Here is a 17,302-nt window from a genome sequence, read left to right as displayed (position 1 = left end):
ATGATCAGTTTGAAAGGCTCACATGAGCCTTTGAATGTGGTCTGTGAATTTGTGAAGCAAACCTGACCTAAGTTAATAAAAAAATATAGGCAGCTCTGAAATAGTGAGCATTCAAAGAAATTTAACCACCTCAAATCTATGTTTAATTAGGTCATGGCATGTCTAAGCCTGATATGTAATGAATCCAAGTTACACAAAGGAGCTACATAGCCTATAGCAGAAAAAGGGTTTTTTAAAAATGTTTTTTAAAAACAAATTATTAGCCTGTGGTTTTGAGGAAAGGGGACTGCAGAAGCTGCAACAGGAAAAATCAATGCTTCTTTTTCCAGATGCAACATCATGACATTGATGAACATTTTCTTTAAAGCATAATTGCTACATATGAGCAATTTAAAGATTGTTAGCAGCAGATTCAAGCCCTCATGATCTGTAAAATATAGTCTGTGTTAATTCTGTTAAAATCTAACACGAATGCAAAAAAATTAAGACCACCTCAATTCAATAGGATTTACTCACTTACAAGGGTACTTAGGACTTAAGGCTAATGGAGGCAACATTTCTACAAACACCTAAATATAAACCATCACTGAATACAGTAGAAGATATATGTGCATGCATTTTGTAAAATTTCTTAGCTGCCTTTCAAAATAACCTGAAGAAGTACAAAATTAGATTATTAACAACAAATCTACACATTATCAAAAAAATAACATTTTTCTTAATTTGGATTATTATTATTATTATTATTATTATTATTATTATTATTATTATGTGGTTAATCTTTGGTGAGATTCACAGCCTTTGGTTCTGGTTGGTAGCTCAACAGCTCGAGTCCTAACCAAGGACCTAGGAACTGTTAAGGTAACGTTGGAGGATATAAGCTGTTCCAAGTAGGGTGGTTTTTTGTAGAGTCAGAATGTTCAAGTCCGATAAATTTAGAATTTCCAAACAGCAAGGAATCCCTTTAGGTATTGCTCCAAGGGCTCCAATTACAATCGGGAAAACACTCAATTTCTTTTTTCACAGTCACTCAACTTCAATTTGCAAGTCCCGGTACTTGGTGATTTTTTTCTTGCTGCTTATCTTCAATTCGCGCATCACCAGGTATTGCAATGACAATGAACCAAACTTTTTTCTTTTCAACTATTGTTATGTCAGATGTGTTGTAGGCCAAGTGCCTGTCAGTCTGAATTCTGAAATCCTACAAGATTTTGACTTTTTCAGTCTGTAGAACCTTCTCAACCTGATATTCCCAGTTGTTGTTGTTGTTGTTGTTGTTTATCATCATATAGAGTTTAAACATTTCAAACCATTTTAATGCTATTTGATTTTGAAGATAAATGCAATGCATTGCAATAGCATTTTTATTTATTTATTTATTAGTTTTATAAATAACTCAAAGTGGCAAATATGCCTATTATTCCTTCCTCCTTATTTTCCCCATAACAACCCTGTGAGATGATAATAAACAGGGGAATATATATGGGATATTTATATTGTATTTGTAGGCCACCTTTGTTTTTGTGCCATTCACTTGGTATACTTAGCTCAGGGTACCGGTTCGCTGTGCATGCACTTTGCATTAAGGCCACTTGGGCTGAGACAGATTGACTGACCCAACATCATCCAGTGGGCTTTTACTCCTAAGGGAGTGATTATAATCCATTAGTTCTGACCTAGAAGTTTAGACATAAGAAATGTCTAGGCAGCCACTTTGCTCCTAATACGATAGAGGAGAGGACCCAGCACAGTTGATTCTCCTTCACAATAGTAAACATACTATATATGGACTATTTTCTTAACTATTTCCAGTTAGGGGAAAAAATCTTTGACTAAACAGCATTTGGGTGGTGCCAGTATTTGTGAGATTGACATGAATGATAAATAAATATTAGTGCATGTTTTTACTCCTTGCCTGTAGGATTTTTCTTTTTAGATTCCATTTTCGCTTAATTTAAATAAGCTAGAGCTCTTTCTTGGCAGCTGCTTCACATCAAAATATTCTTTATCCACAAGGTTCAACACTGGCCCTTGCCACAGAAATAAAATCTATTACAGTGACAAAAACAACTGCAGGACAGCAATGCCTTTAGCTTTCCTATTATATTTTTATTGTTGTTTTGTAAGTCTACCCAATAGCTCAGCCACGGTTATTTTGCTAACAAATGAGTCTCTCAAAATAAAGCAGCTAGATTAAAGATTTGATAACATGGGTAAAGAAGATGCTGTAGCCAAACTCTCATGCCAAGTCTTTAAACACTTTCAATAAGAAATAGTACATGGCACCAAAAACACACAATTTCCATTCCTCTTACAACAGCTTTTTAGATTGTATCACATTTACAGTCAAAAGTCAACAGGCCAAACAATAATTCTGCATTAGTACCAGAAATGACCATATAGTGCTCACACCCCCACCTTATATAAAAGTATAAAAGAAAATCGGTCAATCAGAAAAAAATATATTCCATCCACCTTTCTATATACAGTAGATGGCAAACCTAATATTCCTTCCTTTTTCTATTTTCCTAAACAACAGTGCTCTGAAATGACTTGGGCTAAGAGAGAGTGTCTCTCTGTGTGTCCTTTCAGCTCTGAAAAGCTTTCACCCACAGAACTCCCAGCATACTTTTAACCATAGCTCATTCACACATTATTGTGCCAGGCAAAGTGCAAATGCAGCAGACCTGCTTCACAAATAAATACTGTGATGGATCAATAACTAGATGTGGCTAGGGCTCCTTAAAACCCACCCTTGGGTTGGCAGGATAATTAATCTCCTCTTTCATCTCTTTTTCTTGTGGACCTTCACAAATAAATGTATCCACATGAAATTGATTCTAAGATTATTTTTAAATCAAATCTTAAATGGTTCTAAAATAATTAGTAGATGATCCTTCTTGTTTTCCACTGAAGAGTGGAAGCCCAAGAGAGAGAGTTCCATCAAAGGGAACAAGTGGAATTCACTTTTATTTCTCACTCTGGAAGTAGTGTTAACTTGGCTTAGAGGACAAGGCCAAAAACCAGGTAAAAGCAATAAGGTGAGAGTTTCAGAGACATTGGTAAAACTAAGCTCTCCAAGGTCAGTTTAGAATCTGCAGAAACATCAAACTAAGAACATCAGCAGAGCAGAGCTACCAAATATAAGAATACATTCTTGCTGGTTCTGAGACACACAGTTATATATCAATAACATTGAACAACCCTGGACATGAATGCCTCAGAAGCCTGCTTAAGACAATCTGTTTCACACTATGACTTCCATAAAATGATAAATCCTCTCCTTGACATATTCAAAACCTCCCATCAAAATCACCAAACCACACAGTTTACTTTCCTACAGAAACAGTTCCAGGAATCTAAACAAGTTTTAGAAAACCATCAGTGGGGATCTAAGTGCTACATGAGGTGGTTGCAGTGAAGAGAATGATGTCTAGGGTAAATGGTTTGGTGAAGGATGGAAGGAAGAGTGGCTGACAAGACTACCCCACCCATTAATACAACCACTCCATTTACTAACCTGGTGACTTTAAACAAAGGGAACAGAGTCCAGGTTTCTTCCCTCCTGCAATTCGCCCGACGCCTGGTTAAGGACAGGAAAGGAGGACATTCAGGAACAAACATGTTCAGCAGGGCATTGGGAGTAGGCAACAGGTTGGGATGAATGGAGATTGTAAGAGATAAATGCATCAGATAAAACAGTGATGTGGATCTCTTTTTTTAAACAAATACCATAAAATATTTTTGTTTAAAAACCAAACACGATGAAAAATGGGGAAGGAGAAGCAGAAGGGAAGGAGAGAAGTTTTGCATCACAACATGTAACCCTGCACATTTCTTTTTGTACATGCAGATGGCTTGCCGGCTACTACAACAGACATAGAGGGGAAAATTAGATTCAGGCTTACTTCATTCATGAAACTTACCAGCCAGTGGAGAGTACAGTAACAGAAATCTTGCCTATTTTACACATAACCTGATATTCTGGCAATCTATACATACAACTGCTTAATTACAGAACATGAACAAGTATGCTGCAGATGTGGCACCTACAAGCTAGAACATTTGTAAATCTATTCTGGGGCAATGAACACATCTGGCATACTGGGAGCATGTAATAGACACTCTCACAAGCTGCCGATTTCTTCAAAATGTCCATTGTCCAGAAAGCAAATTGATAAGGTTACTTCCCCACTCTACCAAGAGCTACCAAGGTTGGTCTCTACCATTTAATCTTATTTCATCTTAAGGGACAAAATCAGACGGATCTATTTCCAAAAAACTGGGGTATAGTTGCCTAGTGTTACACTTTCTAAGAGTGCTTCTGGGTTTATGCCTGACCCAGAAAATTAACTGGAAATACTGTTTAACTTTAAGGCATATGTTTTATAGCATGCTAGCTTTCCATTTATTTTTAATGTAAATTACCCCAATGGATGCTTACCTGATCCTATCCTAAAACTTGTGTTTATTCTTTTAAGTGCTGGAAAAGCATTGTAATAACTATAGCTTTTCTTCACTCTTTTTACCTATCATTCTTCCTACCTATTTCATCAAGATGCTGAACAGTAGATGAAAATATATATAAGGTGAACAAAAGAGCTTCTGATGATTTGAAAGGCATAACCATCAACTCCCTTGTTGGGAATTTGCAACCTAGCAGCCATTAATAAAATATTCTGAAATTTTCAGACTACCTATAAAAGGATATGCAAATAGGTGGGTCTTATGATTCTAGAATACATTTCATATTTTGTTGGCATTGTTAGGCTTGTATATATGCTGCACTTCTAAAACAGAAGACAAAATTCGCAAAATAGAAGGTTTAGTGCAGAATTTGGATTTCCAAGCATTCCAGCTGTCATCTACAAATAAAAAAAATCAAGACACTGAATTATAAAAGTGTGTTTATGTAGCAGTTACTGAATAGGTGTTTAGAAATCAGTGAGCTGATCACAAGAATTCCCATGCAATCAGCAAGTTTTAGATTTTTGCTCTTTTTAAATACTCTTTGCTAGTAGGAGCAGAATAAGTTGTTCCAAAAAATTGAAGATGTCATATACACACATGCATGTGTATATGTATACACATACATACATATATACAATATGTACATATCTATACATAAAATACACATAACTAAAAGAAAATTTCTCCTTGGCATCCCTTTTTAAGGGTTGCACAATTATCAATTTATCAAAACACTTGTTTATTTTATGCTAAATAAAAATAATTTATTTCTAGGAAATTATATTTAAAAATAAATTATCTGAATAAAAATATGATTGCCATTAGGGGTAGGGGAGAAATGTGTTTAGTTCTCATTTAAAATAAAAACATACCTCCTTCCACAGTTATGAACAATTACATTGCCAGAATACTTTCACAAAAAGCCTCTATATTATTCTGAAAGTAGCTGCAGATTTCTTCAATTTTCTCCACTTGCCATTTTTTTTTGCAATTCCTATAGCCACTTTACCACAAACCAAGCACAACCTACCTGATGCAAATGAAAAGCCAATGTCTACCAAATATTTTGAATAATATTAACTTTGAGAAAACTACCTTGGATGCAGGAACAATCAGACGGTTGCTTTCTTCCTGAAAGAAATACATACTCAGCTGCACGTTCTTACAAGAGTGATGGAATTTTGATAGATAATACTGTCATGGTCTATTTATGACATTTTTATAGATAAATAGGCTGTACTGAGGTACTACAAATACATTTTATATTTCCAAGCTGCTGATTATATATGTAGATCATTCTGCCTTTTGCTCTAATGGAAAGTAGCTGAGACCATGCCTATGGAAGATTCTGTAAATTATCAGAAGTGATAATACTTATTCATATTTGAGTTTAGATTATTTTCTTCAATCTTCCATAGAGAAGTCTGATTGGCAAGGTATTTGGAATTTCAATTCTTAAAATTCATAGGTAGTAAAAGAAACTGTAATATTCGTACAGTGCACACACACACATGCACACACACACACACACACACACACACACACACTTACACATTCTACCTTAAATATATTATACTGCTGAAAACAATGACCAAAATAATACAATACAATAGATCAACCTTCCCAATATGATGCTTTGTAGCGTTGTTGAAGAAATCAAATTGTATAGTTTTGGAAACAAAAGTATATATTATGTATATACACTGTGTATATTATGGACTCTATTCTTTTAAATTTAAGCACACAAAAAGTAGAAATGAATAAATGGATAAGATGAAATAATTCAGTATGGATAGATGCATGATGAAAGGTTCTAAAGAGGACTTTATCAAAAAGAACCTCACATAATTTTATGGAATGATGGCATTAAAATCAGCAATCTATTTTTCTGTATTCCAGATATGGAGGTTTGGAACCAGTCTGTTGATATTGTAATGTGTTACATTTGAGCTTGGGAGTGAACAGTTGGCCTAACTCAGGGTTTCTTAAATTTTCCACTCTGAAAACCCCTTCCCACTTTTAAAAATTACTTCCTATGTTTAAAAACCCCAGAACAACTTTTTTTTTGTATGGATTATATTTGTCAAATTTTACAGTCTTAACCCATTAGATAGTTAACAGTAATAAAATATTTTTCATGAAAAGCCTAACTTTTTAATGAATAAAAAAATAATGAGAAGAGTGACATTAAGTTTTTTGCAGATATCTTAAATATCTGGTATATATATTTGATTTTCTATACCCCTGAAAGGGTTTGGAGGATTCATAGGAGTCCTTACACTACACTTTAACACACAGCTGTAGCTGCAATTCCCACTTACTTTCTTCAGCCCCCTTTTCAATGAGCTCTCCAAAGTGAAAAAGAATATATGGCTTTGAAAACTGGGTGCCTGGACCTAAAAATACACAGCACCCAAAACTGATGTATTTCACCCTTTGCTTCAATAGGAAATAAGGCAATTCTCTTATCCTTTCCTCATTGTGCTGTTCTAATCAAGCCTCCAGGGGCTGGCTGGATAAAAGAGACAAGGATGAGTATGTAATAGATGACACTGCGTAAAAACTTTTGCAAAAAGCCTCATTCCACCAGTTGACAGAAATTGAGGAAAGAAGGACCAATGGAACTGGCACCTCCACCATCCTTCATCCTTCAAGGCATGTTGCCACATGACCCTTTTGTCATATTTTTCTGCTCCTGGTCTTCTAGTTGTCACTCAGCTGCCAGACTTTGCATTTATACTCTGGCTCCTGTAAGTCTGCAACACTGACAAGGGGTTCGTGACAAAGCTTATGCTTGTTTCTGCCCATCCACTCACCTCACCAGCTCCAATATTCATAGTTACTTCCATTTATAAAATGAAATAGTGAGGAACAAAGGAACCAGGTAAGAGTAGGCTTCTGTGAATCTGAAGACCAAAATTCTTCAGATTCAACAAAATCTCAGTTTAGTACCCTTGGCCAACAGCGAGCTTTTAGCTGTTGCTTTCATAAATTTCCATACTAGTCTTCTGGCGAGTTGGATTTCTACTTTTACATAGGCAATATGCTTATAGGCAAACCACTATGCCTATTTGGTTCTTTATTTATAAATAGAATAGAATAGAATTCTTTATTGGCCAAGTGTGACACACAAGGAATTTGTCTTTGGTGCATATGCTCTCAGTGTACATAGGGAGAATAAAAATACATTCATCAAGAATAAAAATATAACACTTAGTGATAGTCAAGGTTACTAATAAGCTATCAAATTGTACTAGGAAACAAATAAAAACCATATAAATTGAAAAATGCAAGCAACATGGTTAGAATCATATGTGGGGAGAGATAGATACTAGGAAGGAAGAGAAGAATAATAGTAATACATTCTTAGTAAATTATTGACAGTATTGTGGTAATTAGTTGTTAAGCAGAGTAATGGCACTGGGGGGGGGAAACTGTTGTGTCTAGTTGCTTTGGTGTGCAGAGATCTGTAGCATCGTTTTGAGTGTAGAAGTTGAAACAATGTGAGGGGCCTGTAGATGCTTTTCCCATATTACAAATCTTATTATGATTATTTGATTTTGCCTTCTAAGACCTTGAGCTTTGATTAGTTAATTGCTCTATATATATTCATCAAAAAAAAAGATGTTTCTATATCTTTATATTCCCCACCTGTATCATAAGGAACAAAGGGTATCCTTTTGGTACAACTCTGTGTGGTAGTCCTGACAGATTCTACTTATACATATAAAGGCCTAGAAAAATATAGGAGAAAAACTTTCTCTCCCATCATATATTTCATTTGTTCAATACTATTGAAAATTTGCATTCAGGCACTGCAAACCAATAAAGTTTTTAAAAATTATATTTGTAATTTATGCTCATTCCAATTTGTCTCCCCTGTTCTCCTTCTAGAGCCTTTGAATTTCAACAACAATGTAACATTATTGTTGTAAAATCCTTTGATGGACTACTGTAATTTCGGATCTATGATTATTTTTTTTACTAATAGCATCTAAGAACACTGTTGTGTACAACACAAGTTGCAAAATTAGATCACCAAGAATAAATGAGATATTTAGCCTATCAGAAAATTATTCATTTTGATAAAAATTCAAAATAATCTGGAATTGTGCTTCTGGATTCCACATTTCTCCCCACCCCCTCCACACACAAACACCCTCCCACACTATTTTGATTTGGTTCACAACTCAAAAAATGTAAGGAAAGTATATGTAAAGAAAAAAATACACATAGAAAATATAATTAAAGAAATGCATACAAATATTTATTTCTCTATTAAGAAACTGCTTTAGAGCAAAGCACAGATTTTAAAAAAATTGAATTATAAATGAAATATTAATATATATTAATATTCATGCATAATTGAAAACATGTCTTTTTAAAACAAATTATCTTTTATCAAGCTGCAGCCTTGTTGTATGATATAACACTTCGTCCTCCTCCTCTTCCTCCTTCCATTGCCCCTCCCGCTCTCCCTCTTTCATATCTAGATCAAACTTTAAGCTGCCAGAATGAAGTCACCTTCTTAGCTTTGTCCTTGGCCAAAAATAAGTCATTATTAGTACATATTTCTGGTAACAGTCAACATATCAGCAGATGGGCCAGGCTGTGCTTCTCTCCACACTCACACAGTATGTTGTTATCTGCTAAGAGCCATCATTTATTGGTTTTACACTTAGGCACTCCAATTCTCAACGTATCCAGGGTTCTCCAAGTAGTATGAGAGACATTGGATTCTTCAGTCATATCCTTCTTTGATGTCATTCCTTGTTCATTAGTCTCTTTCCTCCATCTTTTAGTTTGATTTTGTTCTTGCATATCCTCAAGAATGCTTGTTCTTCATTTATTTTATTTATTTATTTGAATTTGTCAAACAAAAACAAGAACAAGAATAAAAGAAAGAAAATACAATGACAGAGATGATAGGGATATTAGTGCACTTACGCAGACCTCTCTCTACTGACCACTTATGTATGAGGTATGCCATAAAGGTTTTCTTAGGTCTGAGTTGGCATATTTAGGTCATAAGCCCATTCAGAGTATATCTAGTATCATTCTCTAGCTTAGTTCTCTTTGCTACTACCTCTCTCCTGATCTTAGGTGGACAATGCCAGCAAGCGGATATGGTTTTTTCAATTGGTGATTTGAGAAACCTGTCACTAAGGGTATTGCTTCATTGGTGGCAATGTCGAACTTGTTTCTCATATACAGATGCATCTTACACTGGAACAGCAGCAGATATAATACACCAATATGGATCAAAATCAAAAGCCATACATGGAAAGCAGGCTGCACACCTATGCATCAGAGGTGGTATTCAGCAGGTTTTGACTAGTTCTGGAGAACCGATAGCAGAAATTTTGCATAGTATGGAGAACCATTAATTACCACCTCTGACTGGTCCTGCCCCCATCTATCCTCTGCCTCCTGAGTCCCAGCCGATTGGGAGGGAATGGGGATTTTGCAATAACCTTCCCCTGGAGTGGGGAGGGAATGGAGATTTTACAGTATCCTTCCCCTGTCATGCCCCAAGCCACGCCCATCAAGCTGCAGCATGACACACCCACCAAGCCACGCCCACATAACCGGTAGTAAAAAAAAAAATGAATCCCACCACTGCTATGTGTCTTCCCAAGCAAAAACATTTCTTTCATTTTTGTGGTAAACCTCACTTTAGAACTCCTTACCTTGTTATATCGTTTATCCTATGCCCTCTGGAGCAATAGATACAGCGAAAGTATCTATTGGGCAGCTATGCATTACCATTATGACACACCAAGTAATGTGCTTCTAATTGGCTAGACTGATTTTCTCAGAGCTACAATTAGTTACGTGTTCTGTTTCTTGTTTCAACAATTCCTCCCTCCATTGATGATAGAAGAAATGCCATTCTTTTGATTAATTTACTTAGAATACAGCTGGATCATGTACTGTTAACATTTTTTTTGTCTAAATGGAATTTCCTAATAAAGATTTTCTTCATAAAAAAGCAGTTTTTTCCAGAGATCTTTCTGAGTTATTCCATTACTCCCCACACATACACTACCCTTCTCTGCAGGCATATTCTGCTGGTTAATGCTATTCCCACAGCCTTCAGCCTTGTTTGGCTTCAGAAGCTAATGTTGAATTTAGAATGTCTCCTTGATGTGATTTTCCCCCCTTTCTCATAATGCAAGAAAAAGAAGAAGAAAATTGATTCTGTTGAAAAGAAATCCATACAGAAAGAAAAATTAGCCATGTTAATTTTCCCAAATAGTACTTTGTTCATTTGTTTTAACAATAATTTATGCTAAATTATTTACATAGTGTTTATTTACATCCACTGCTGCCACCCACTAAACAGGCAATCTGAAGATTATGCATTGTTTTTAACTATATAAAACCTCAAGTATTTGGGAATAAGTTAATAAATTCTTTAGCCATGAACCTGCAATAATAGTTCATCATTTGCCTCTTGCAAGAGAACAATCTAATGAAAGTGGGATGGGCAAAACAAGGTGGATTAACCCTCAGACTCAGTTTCTGTTTGAGAGCTTACATAAGGTACTTAGTACCTGACTCAGCTGAAAGCAAGATTCCCACAGAGTCTTCTTTAACAAGATTTATTGAAACATTAAGGAATAAAGCTACAAAAGCTCTAGCAACTGGATTATGTTCATTTTAGAACTCCATTTATCTTTCACATCATTAGGGTGGAGACTTTCTTTTCTCAATGTCTTTTCTGTGAACCAGTGAGCAAATTTCGCTTTTCCAAGCTAACAGGGGGAAGTATAAGTATTGTTTTAGATCAGGGGTGTCAAACTCAAGGTCTGAGGGCTGGATCCAGCCCGCGGGGTGCTTAGATCTGTCCCACAGGACTTCCCTCAAAACAGTGAAGGATTGGCCCACAGTGCCTTTGCCAGCAAAAACGAAGCTCAGGAGGGTTGCATGTGGCACTACCTTGCTCCGTTTTCACTGAGAGAGGGTTGCAAGAGGCTGTCACATTTGAAAACGGAGCCCAGGAGCTTGTTTTCAATGGCATAGCACTCAGGTCACCACAGGCGCCCCTGACACAAGTGGTGTCCAGCTGGCCTGGCCCACCCTGGCCCCCAAGGTCAAGCACCACCCTGATGTGGTGCTTAATGAAATTGAGTTTGCCATCTCTGTTTTAGAGAGTCTAAACACCTTGGATGAGAGGAATTCTGACACAATCTGAGATTCTGGGTCAAATCCATTACTGGCCATTATGCTACTGGAACAAGAAAAGAAATACTACCTTACCCCCAAATTTGAAGAATGTAATTTCTATATTTTTAGTATAAACAGTGTAAAAATACTGAAAGTGGCAAAAAAGGACTGCATCAGAACTAACCTTTTGAACCTAGGATATATTTTACTCACTTTACTCTATGGGGAAAAAAATACTGAATGATCACTGCCCAAGTTGTCATGTTCAGCTGGAAGCAGAAAGCACCGAATCAAAAACAAAAGGAAAGACTTGAATCCTTGGGATGAGTTCACACAACATATGAAGTCACAAGCTATAGTATTAGCTACACACATTGCTTATAACCCATGATTAGTAACTGGGCACAGGATGAACCCAGCCGTTGCCTAAGATCCCTGCCTGTTCAAACACCTGATTGGCCAATAAGAAATAATGTAAACAATTGTTGAAGACATACCTAGACAATTGGGGAAATAATTAAATTGTCCATGTTACAATGGCTGCTTAGTAATTTGCAATGGGATTGGAAATCATACATTCCATGTACGGTAGCTTAAATTTCTACCTCTGATACTAGTATTATTTGAGCAATATTCCACCTATTCTGAGTCACATGCTGCATACATATGCTGAGTCACATATCCTATGCATATGCTTTTGACTTCCCCCTAAACAGCTGCAACAAATTTTACATTGCAGACCCAGGAAATTTTGAGCTTTGTCGTATTTCATTGTGAAAACTGGAACAAACTCTTAAAGAATTAAAGGGACATTCAGGGTTTAATCTGGGCCAGGTTTAAACCACAAAACTGATGTCAATTCATGGGCTGAGCCCCCAAATACATGAAAGAACAGAGATGTGTTTCTAAACATGCAGAGTGCCTTTCGCTCACCACTGAGTATCTGCAACAAGCCCCTCATACATCTGGGAATAGGGGCCAGTATGATATCTCTTCTGGAAGACTCCTCGTCAGAAGACGAAGAAGAACTGGACATGCCACAGGCTTTGCACGGCTCAGGGACAGATGTGCCACAGGCTCCACACGGCGCAGCTCCAGGCTCAGACCACCAGGAGGCAGATCGTCCCTCTCCTGGGTCAGAAGGAGAAGCCGAAGCTCCACCAAGCCCTAGGGAACATAGGCATTTGCAGGTTCAGTACCACAGATGCAGCACACATCCAAGAACAGGTCTCCTGTACAAGAGTGGAGCCACAGTCACAAGGAAGAATTACTTCTGTTGGATGTAATGGCCAGCACTGGGGCATTAGCAGACACTACAGATGGAAAGAATCTTTTTGAATGTTTAGTGACCAATACAGCCATTCTACTTGCCTACTTGGCAACATAGTCATTCCAAAGGCTGTTAAACATTGTGAACAGGGGATGAAAAAAAGATTTTTCAAGTAGGGTATTACTATAATCTATCTTTTAATCACACCTGTTTATCACTGCAAAAAAATCGTTTGATGTAAGGTTAAGCATCTGAGCCAGAAACCAGGTGATGGTGGCATCCAGTCCTGCCTTTGCTGTGAACTTAAGGGTAACCTTAAGCCAGACATTCCCTCTCAGTTCTAGGAAGAGGTTTGGGTAATGCCAAACTACTTCTGAAAATGCTGCCACAAAAACTGCATCCAGTCAATTGCCAGGAGTCTACCCTGATTCTCAGATGCATGCACACACACACAAACATGTACAAGCTCACTTTCTTTAAAAGAAAAACATAGGATATGAATTATAAAGAACAGAACCCCAGCATATTTTTTTACACAACAGATTAACACAGTGGTAAGATTAAAAAAAAATGACTACTGGTTCTGTGGGCATGGCTTGGTGGGCGTGGCTTGGTGGGCATGGCAGGGGAAGGACACTGTAAAATCCCCATTCCCCCCCCCCCTACTCTAGGGGAAGGTTACTGCAAAATCTCCATTTCCTCCTGAACAGCTGGGACTCGGGAGGCAGAGAAAAGATGAGGGCGGGGCCAGTCAGAAGTGGTATTTACTGGTTCTCCGAACTACTCAAAATTTCCACTACCGGTTCTCTAGAACTGGTCAGAACATGCTGAATACCATCTCTGGAGTAACATCAGCCAACTTGTACACCTGTTATAAAACAGACTTTTGCCTACCTCATTCACACGTTCCTTAGCATTTTAGTTAGAAAGTTGGTTTTTATGCAGTACCTCATGTTTTCATTCTTAATTGTGTTTTATTTTTAAATATAATTAGTTTACTTTTTTCTAGCTCTATGAACCCACTCCAAAAACAGTTGCTAGTGGGTAGCCATATAAATTCACTAATCAATCAATTGTGTCCTCTGTATTTATCAGTGACTTTTGACTCTTGCAGGGAGCTGATTCTTTTAGTTGTGGAATCTATAAATTAAATATCTTAAGAGAAAAAATCATCTTTTAAATAAATGTCAAAAAACATTTCTGCAATCCATGGAAATTCTGAAAGGCACAAAATGTAGCAATGCTTCTACAGCCTATTTGTAGGCAGCACAAAGGATGCCTTTCTACAATTAAGACTTCATCATGAAAATTGGTTGGAAAATGGCATGGCAACTCTGAGAGAATTAACTAGAAGAATGTGGATTTTTTTTTCTCCTTCCTTAGGAAGTGGGGGGGGGAGAGAAGATTCTCGGTAGCATTGTCCTTGAGCGTCTTTTATCAGCGTTTTACATGCATTGCAGTGGGTACGAACAGACTGAGAAATCCCCAAATGATTTTTGTTGATTTCATTTCTTCTTTCCTTTCCCACCCTTCATTCCAATGAATCCACTAACACAAAAAGGAAGAGAAAAGACATTAAAAGATGGAATTTTAAACAACAACAGAAGCTAATAACCATTTTATACATCTGGAAAAAAAAGTGAATATGAACGAGGAATCTTAAACAGAGTTCTGAGTACAAGTACCTGAACATTTTTTTTTTGCAATCCACCCCTGTTACAAATTTTAAGTCTGCTTATTCTGTGCATGACATTTCCTTAGCCTCCTTGTTTATTTATATACTGCCCTTGCCCTGGGGACTTTGGTGCAGCATATATTATATGAGAAAGGTTTTCTGATGCCATCTTTGGAGCAACAACCTTGTGAGTTAAATAGGTTATGAAATAATGATTCATTCAAGATCTGCCAGTATATACATATCCTATGAATGGGTAGATTTAAGGAGGCAAGTTACAGGCTGATTTCCATACTGCACAAACACATAGCAAACTGTTTTAACATGTAGACCTTCAGTTGAGGTATGGCACAATAATGCTCTCTAAAGCATCTGGCAAGTTGGCCGCATGCTGAGAGGTCTGAATAAATAGAATTATTGTTTTCCCTAAAAACTTTTCCAATATAACCCATCCCATTTATAACATGGCACAACTAGGGAAAACTAGATTGAGCCGAAGGGTTGCCAGGAAGGCGGGTTTACCCACTCATTAATATTTGATTTCAATATTTTTATTTGATATGCAATGATATCTATTTTTCCCATAACAGAGCTGAGAAAAACTAAGATTCAGCCAGTGAGCTTCTGTGACTGAGAATACATAAACAGCATCTTGATAGATTGGATCCCTGGTCCATCTAGTCCAGCAGTTTGTTCTCACAATGACCAAGCAGCCACACAAAGAGGCCCACTAGTCTTCCAGCAGATGACTTGCCACCCAGATGATACTGCCATCCAGGCTAATTCCCATTGATCCCCAGGCTTCCCTGAATTGGTCCATCTCTTTTCGTGCAGGGGTGAAATGCTACCGGTTCAGGCCGGTTCTCCCAAACCAATATTAAAAATACTACTGCTTCGCCCGAACCAGTAGTAAAAAAAATGCTACCGGTTCAAGTGAACTGGTTTTTCCAACGATCAGCTGTGACATGCAATTTGTATTCGCTAGAAAGGAGGATTTCCTGCTTCCTAGCTAATCTAAATCACATGGCACAGCGGATTCCCCCCTTGCTGTTTGCTTACCTTTGCAGTCGCGCTCAGTAGCAGGATCCGCCCAACCTCCTGGATGTTATTTTGATTCCCTGTGCATGTGCTGAAGGTCCCCGTCACGCTCACATTGCTACCAAACCGGTAGCAAAGATAAGTGGATTTCACCCCTGATCTCATGCTAGTAAATTCCAATGTATTATTAGAATCTGTGTCTCCCCAATCCTATTCCAATAACTTAACTACAGCCATGGTGACAGGGGGGTTAGAATGTCGTATAGCAAGTTAACTCACTGCTCAGTCCAGGAGTTTGATCCTGACCGGCTCAAGCTTGACTCAGCCTTCCATCCTTCCGAAGTGGGTAAAATAAGGACCCAGATTGTTGGGGGCAATATGCTGACTCTAAACCATTAGAGAGGGCTGTAAAGCACTGTGAAGCAATATATAAGTCTAAGTGCTATTGCTATTGCTACACCATCACATAGGATCTGCTGCCTAAACCCTGGATATCAGAGATGGATTGTTTTTTTTAACTAGGCAAGGCAGCGGCTGATCTTCCCAGAGAAACCAGTTTTCACTTATTTTACACATTTTATAAAACTAAGGCTATTACTCTGGGAAAAAGAAGGAGGAATTATGTCACTGTGTCAGACTTATCTGTTTCCAATCATGCCGTCTGCAATGAATCCTGAACACAGTGAAACCCAAGGGCTTTTTAAAGAAGTAATATATACCCAGTTGAGCTAGGCTGATTGTATTGATTTTATATGAAAATCTATGTGTGATTGTTGCTTCTTCCTTTTCATATATTTTCCTTTCCCGAATAAATTCCTTTTTGTAACCAGATTTGGTTTCATTCATTTTATAAGTGAATTTCTTGTTCATACTTGTGCCCATAAAAGAATACAGCATGATTACCTAGCTAGTCTTGTGCTCTAGGATTGGCAAAAGGTTTAAGTATTGGATTTCTGATTCCTTTTCAAACCAAGGTTTGGGCTTATTATCTCTTTTTAAGAGATTATTTTATTTTATTTTTATTTTATTTTATTATCTCTTGTTAAGGGATTTTTTTTGAAGGAGTTTGCTAAAGATGGTTTAAATATATTCCTGTCCACGTTATGCTACAATATAGTTAATAAATCACAAGTCAAAACCAATCAGAACATGGCTGTAACTTATGAACCAACTGGAGAGTTGCCTAGATGGTGAGTTTGAAACAAAACTACATGAATTCTGAAATCCAGGTCAAGTCCCTGTTACAAACAGGAATTGCAGCATAAATTCCTAATTATGAGTTTATGTGTTTATCTTTGATAATATCAAAGTCTACCCATAATACGCCCTGAAGCAGAGGGAGCATGACATTAGGTCTAAGTAATATTTCGCATTGGCAGGCAATTATCACCATAATAGAATATGAGTTCAGGGACGCAGACTTTCTGTCACAAGTATTTTTTATTTTCATCACAATCCTTGAGTCAAGGTAATCCTGAATCAATGTTTGGAATTAGTAATGAACTGTGAGCAAACTGAAATTTTATTGGGTATCAACAAAATGTATTTTGTTCTGAAGGAAGAAGGCAGCAAAAGGAATAGTGTGTGCTGTATTTTAGGTGGGTCTGCAATCCCCTTAAGAAACAGGTTTGCAATAATTATTTAGTGCTATCTATTTTTTTAAAAGAAGACCTAACCAT

At 37.2% G+C, this 17,302-nt stretch overlaps 1 protein-coding gene across 7 annotated transcripts in view; it reads right to left on the bottom strand.

Moving 5' to 3' along the window:
* SRCIN1 (SRC kinase signaling inhibitor 1) overlaps nucleotides 1-17,302 on the bottom strand; it is a 309,886-nt gene that overhangs the window by 247,699 nt on the left and 44,885 nt on the right. For 5 of the 7 annotated variants that reach the window (XM_087713547.1, XM_087713551.1, XM_087713545.1 and 2 more), the window contains exon 1: nucleotides 12,574-12,798. The exons of 1 other annotated variant lie outside the window; for it this stretch is intronic. In XM_087713547.1, the coding sequence (XP_087569673.1) occupies nucleotides 12,574-12,676 (103 nt within the window). In that variant the 5' untranslated portion in view covers nucleotides 12,677-12,798. Of the gene's footprint in view, nucleotides 1-3,520; nucleotides 3,584-5,565; nucleotides 5,602-12,573; nucleotides 12,799-17,302 lie in introns of those variants that run through there. One more of the 7 variants, XM_087713548.1, reaches the window with a different exon arrangement.

The sequence above is a fragment of the Thamnophis sirtalis genome, unplaced genomic scaffold (genome assembly GCF_051295495.1).
Source record: "Thamnophis sirtalis isolate CommonGarterSnake01/CBP01778 unplaced genomic scaffold, rThaSir2_p1.2 scaffold_4, whole genome shotgun sequence".
Taxonomy (NCBI): Eukaryota; Metazoa; Chordata; class Lepidosauria; order Squamata; family Natricidae; genus Thamnophis; species Thamnophis sirtalis.
Note: the sequence above shows the minus strand (reverse complement) of the source record. Positions and strands in the feature narration are given on the sequence as shown.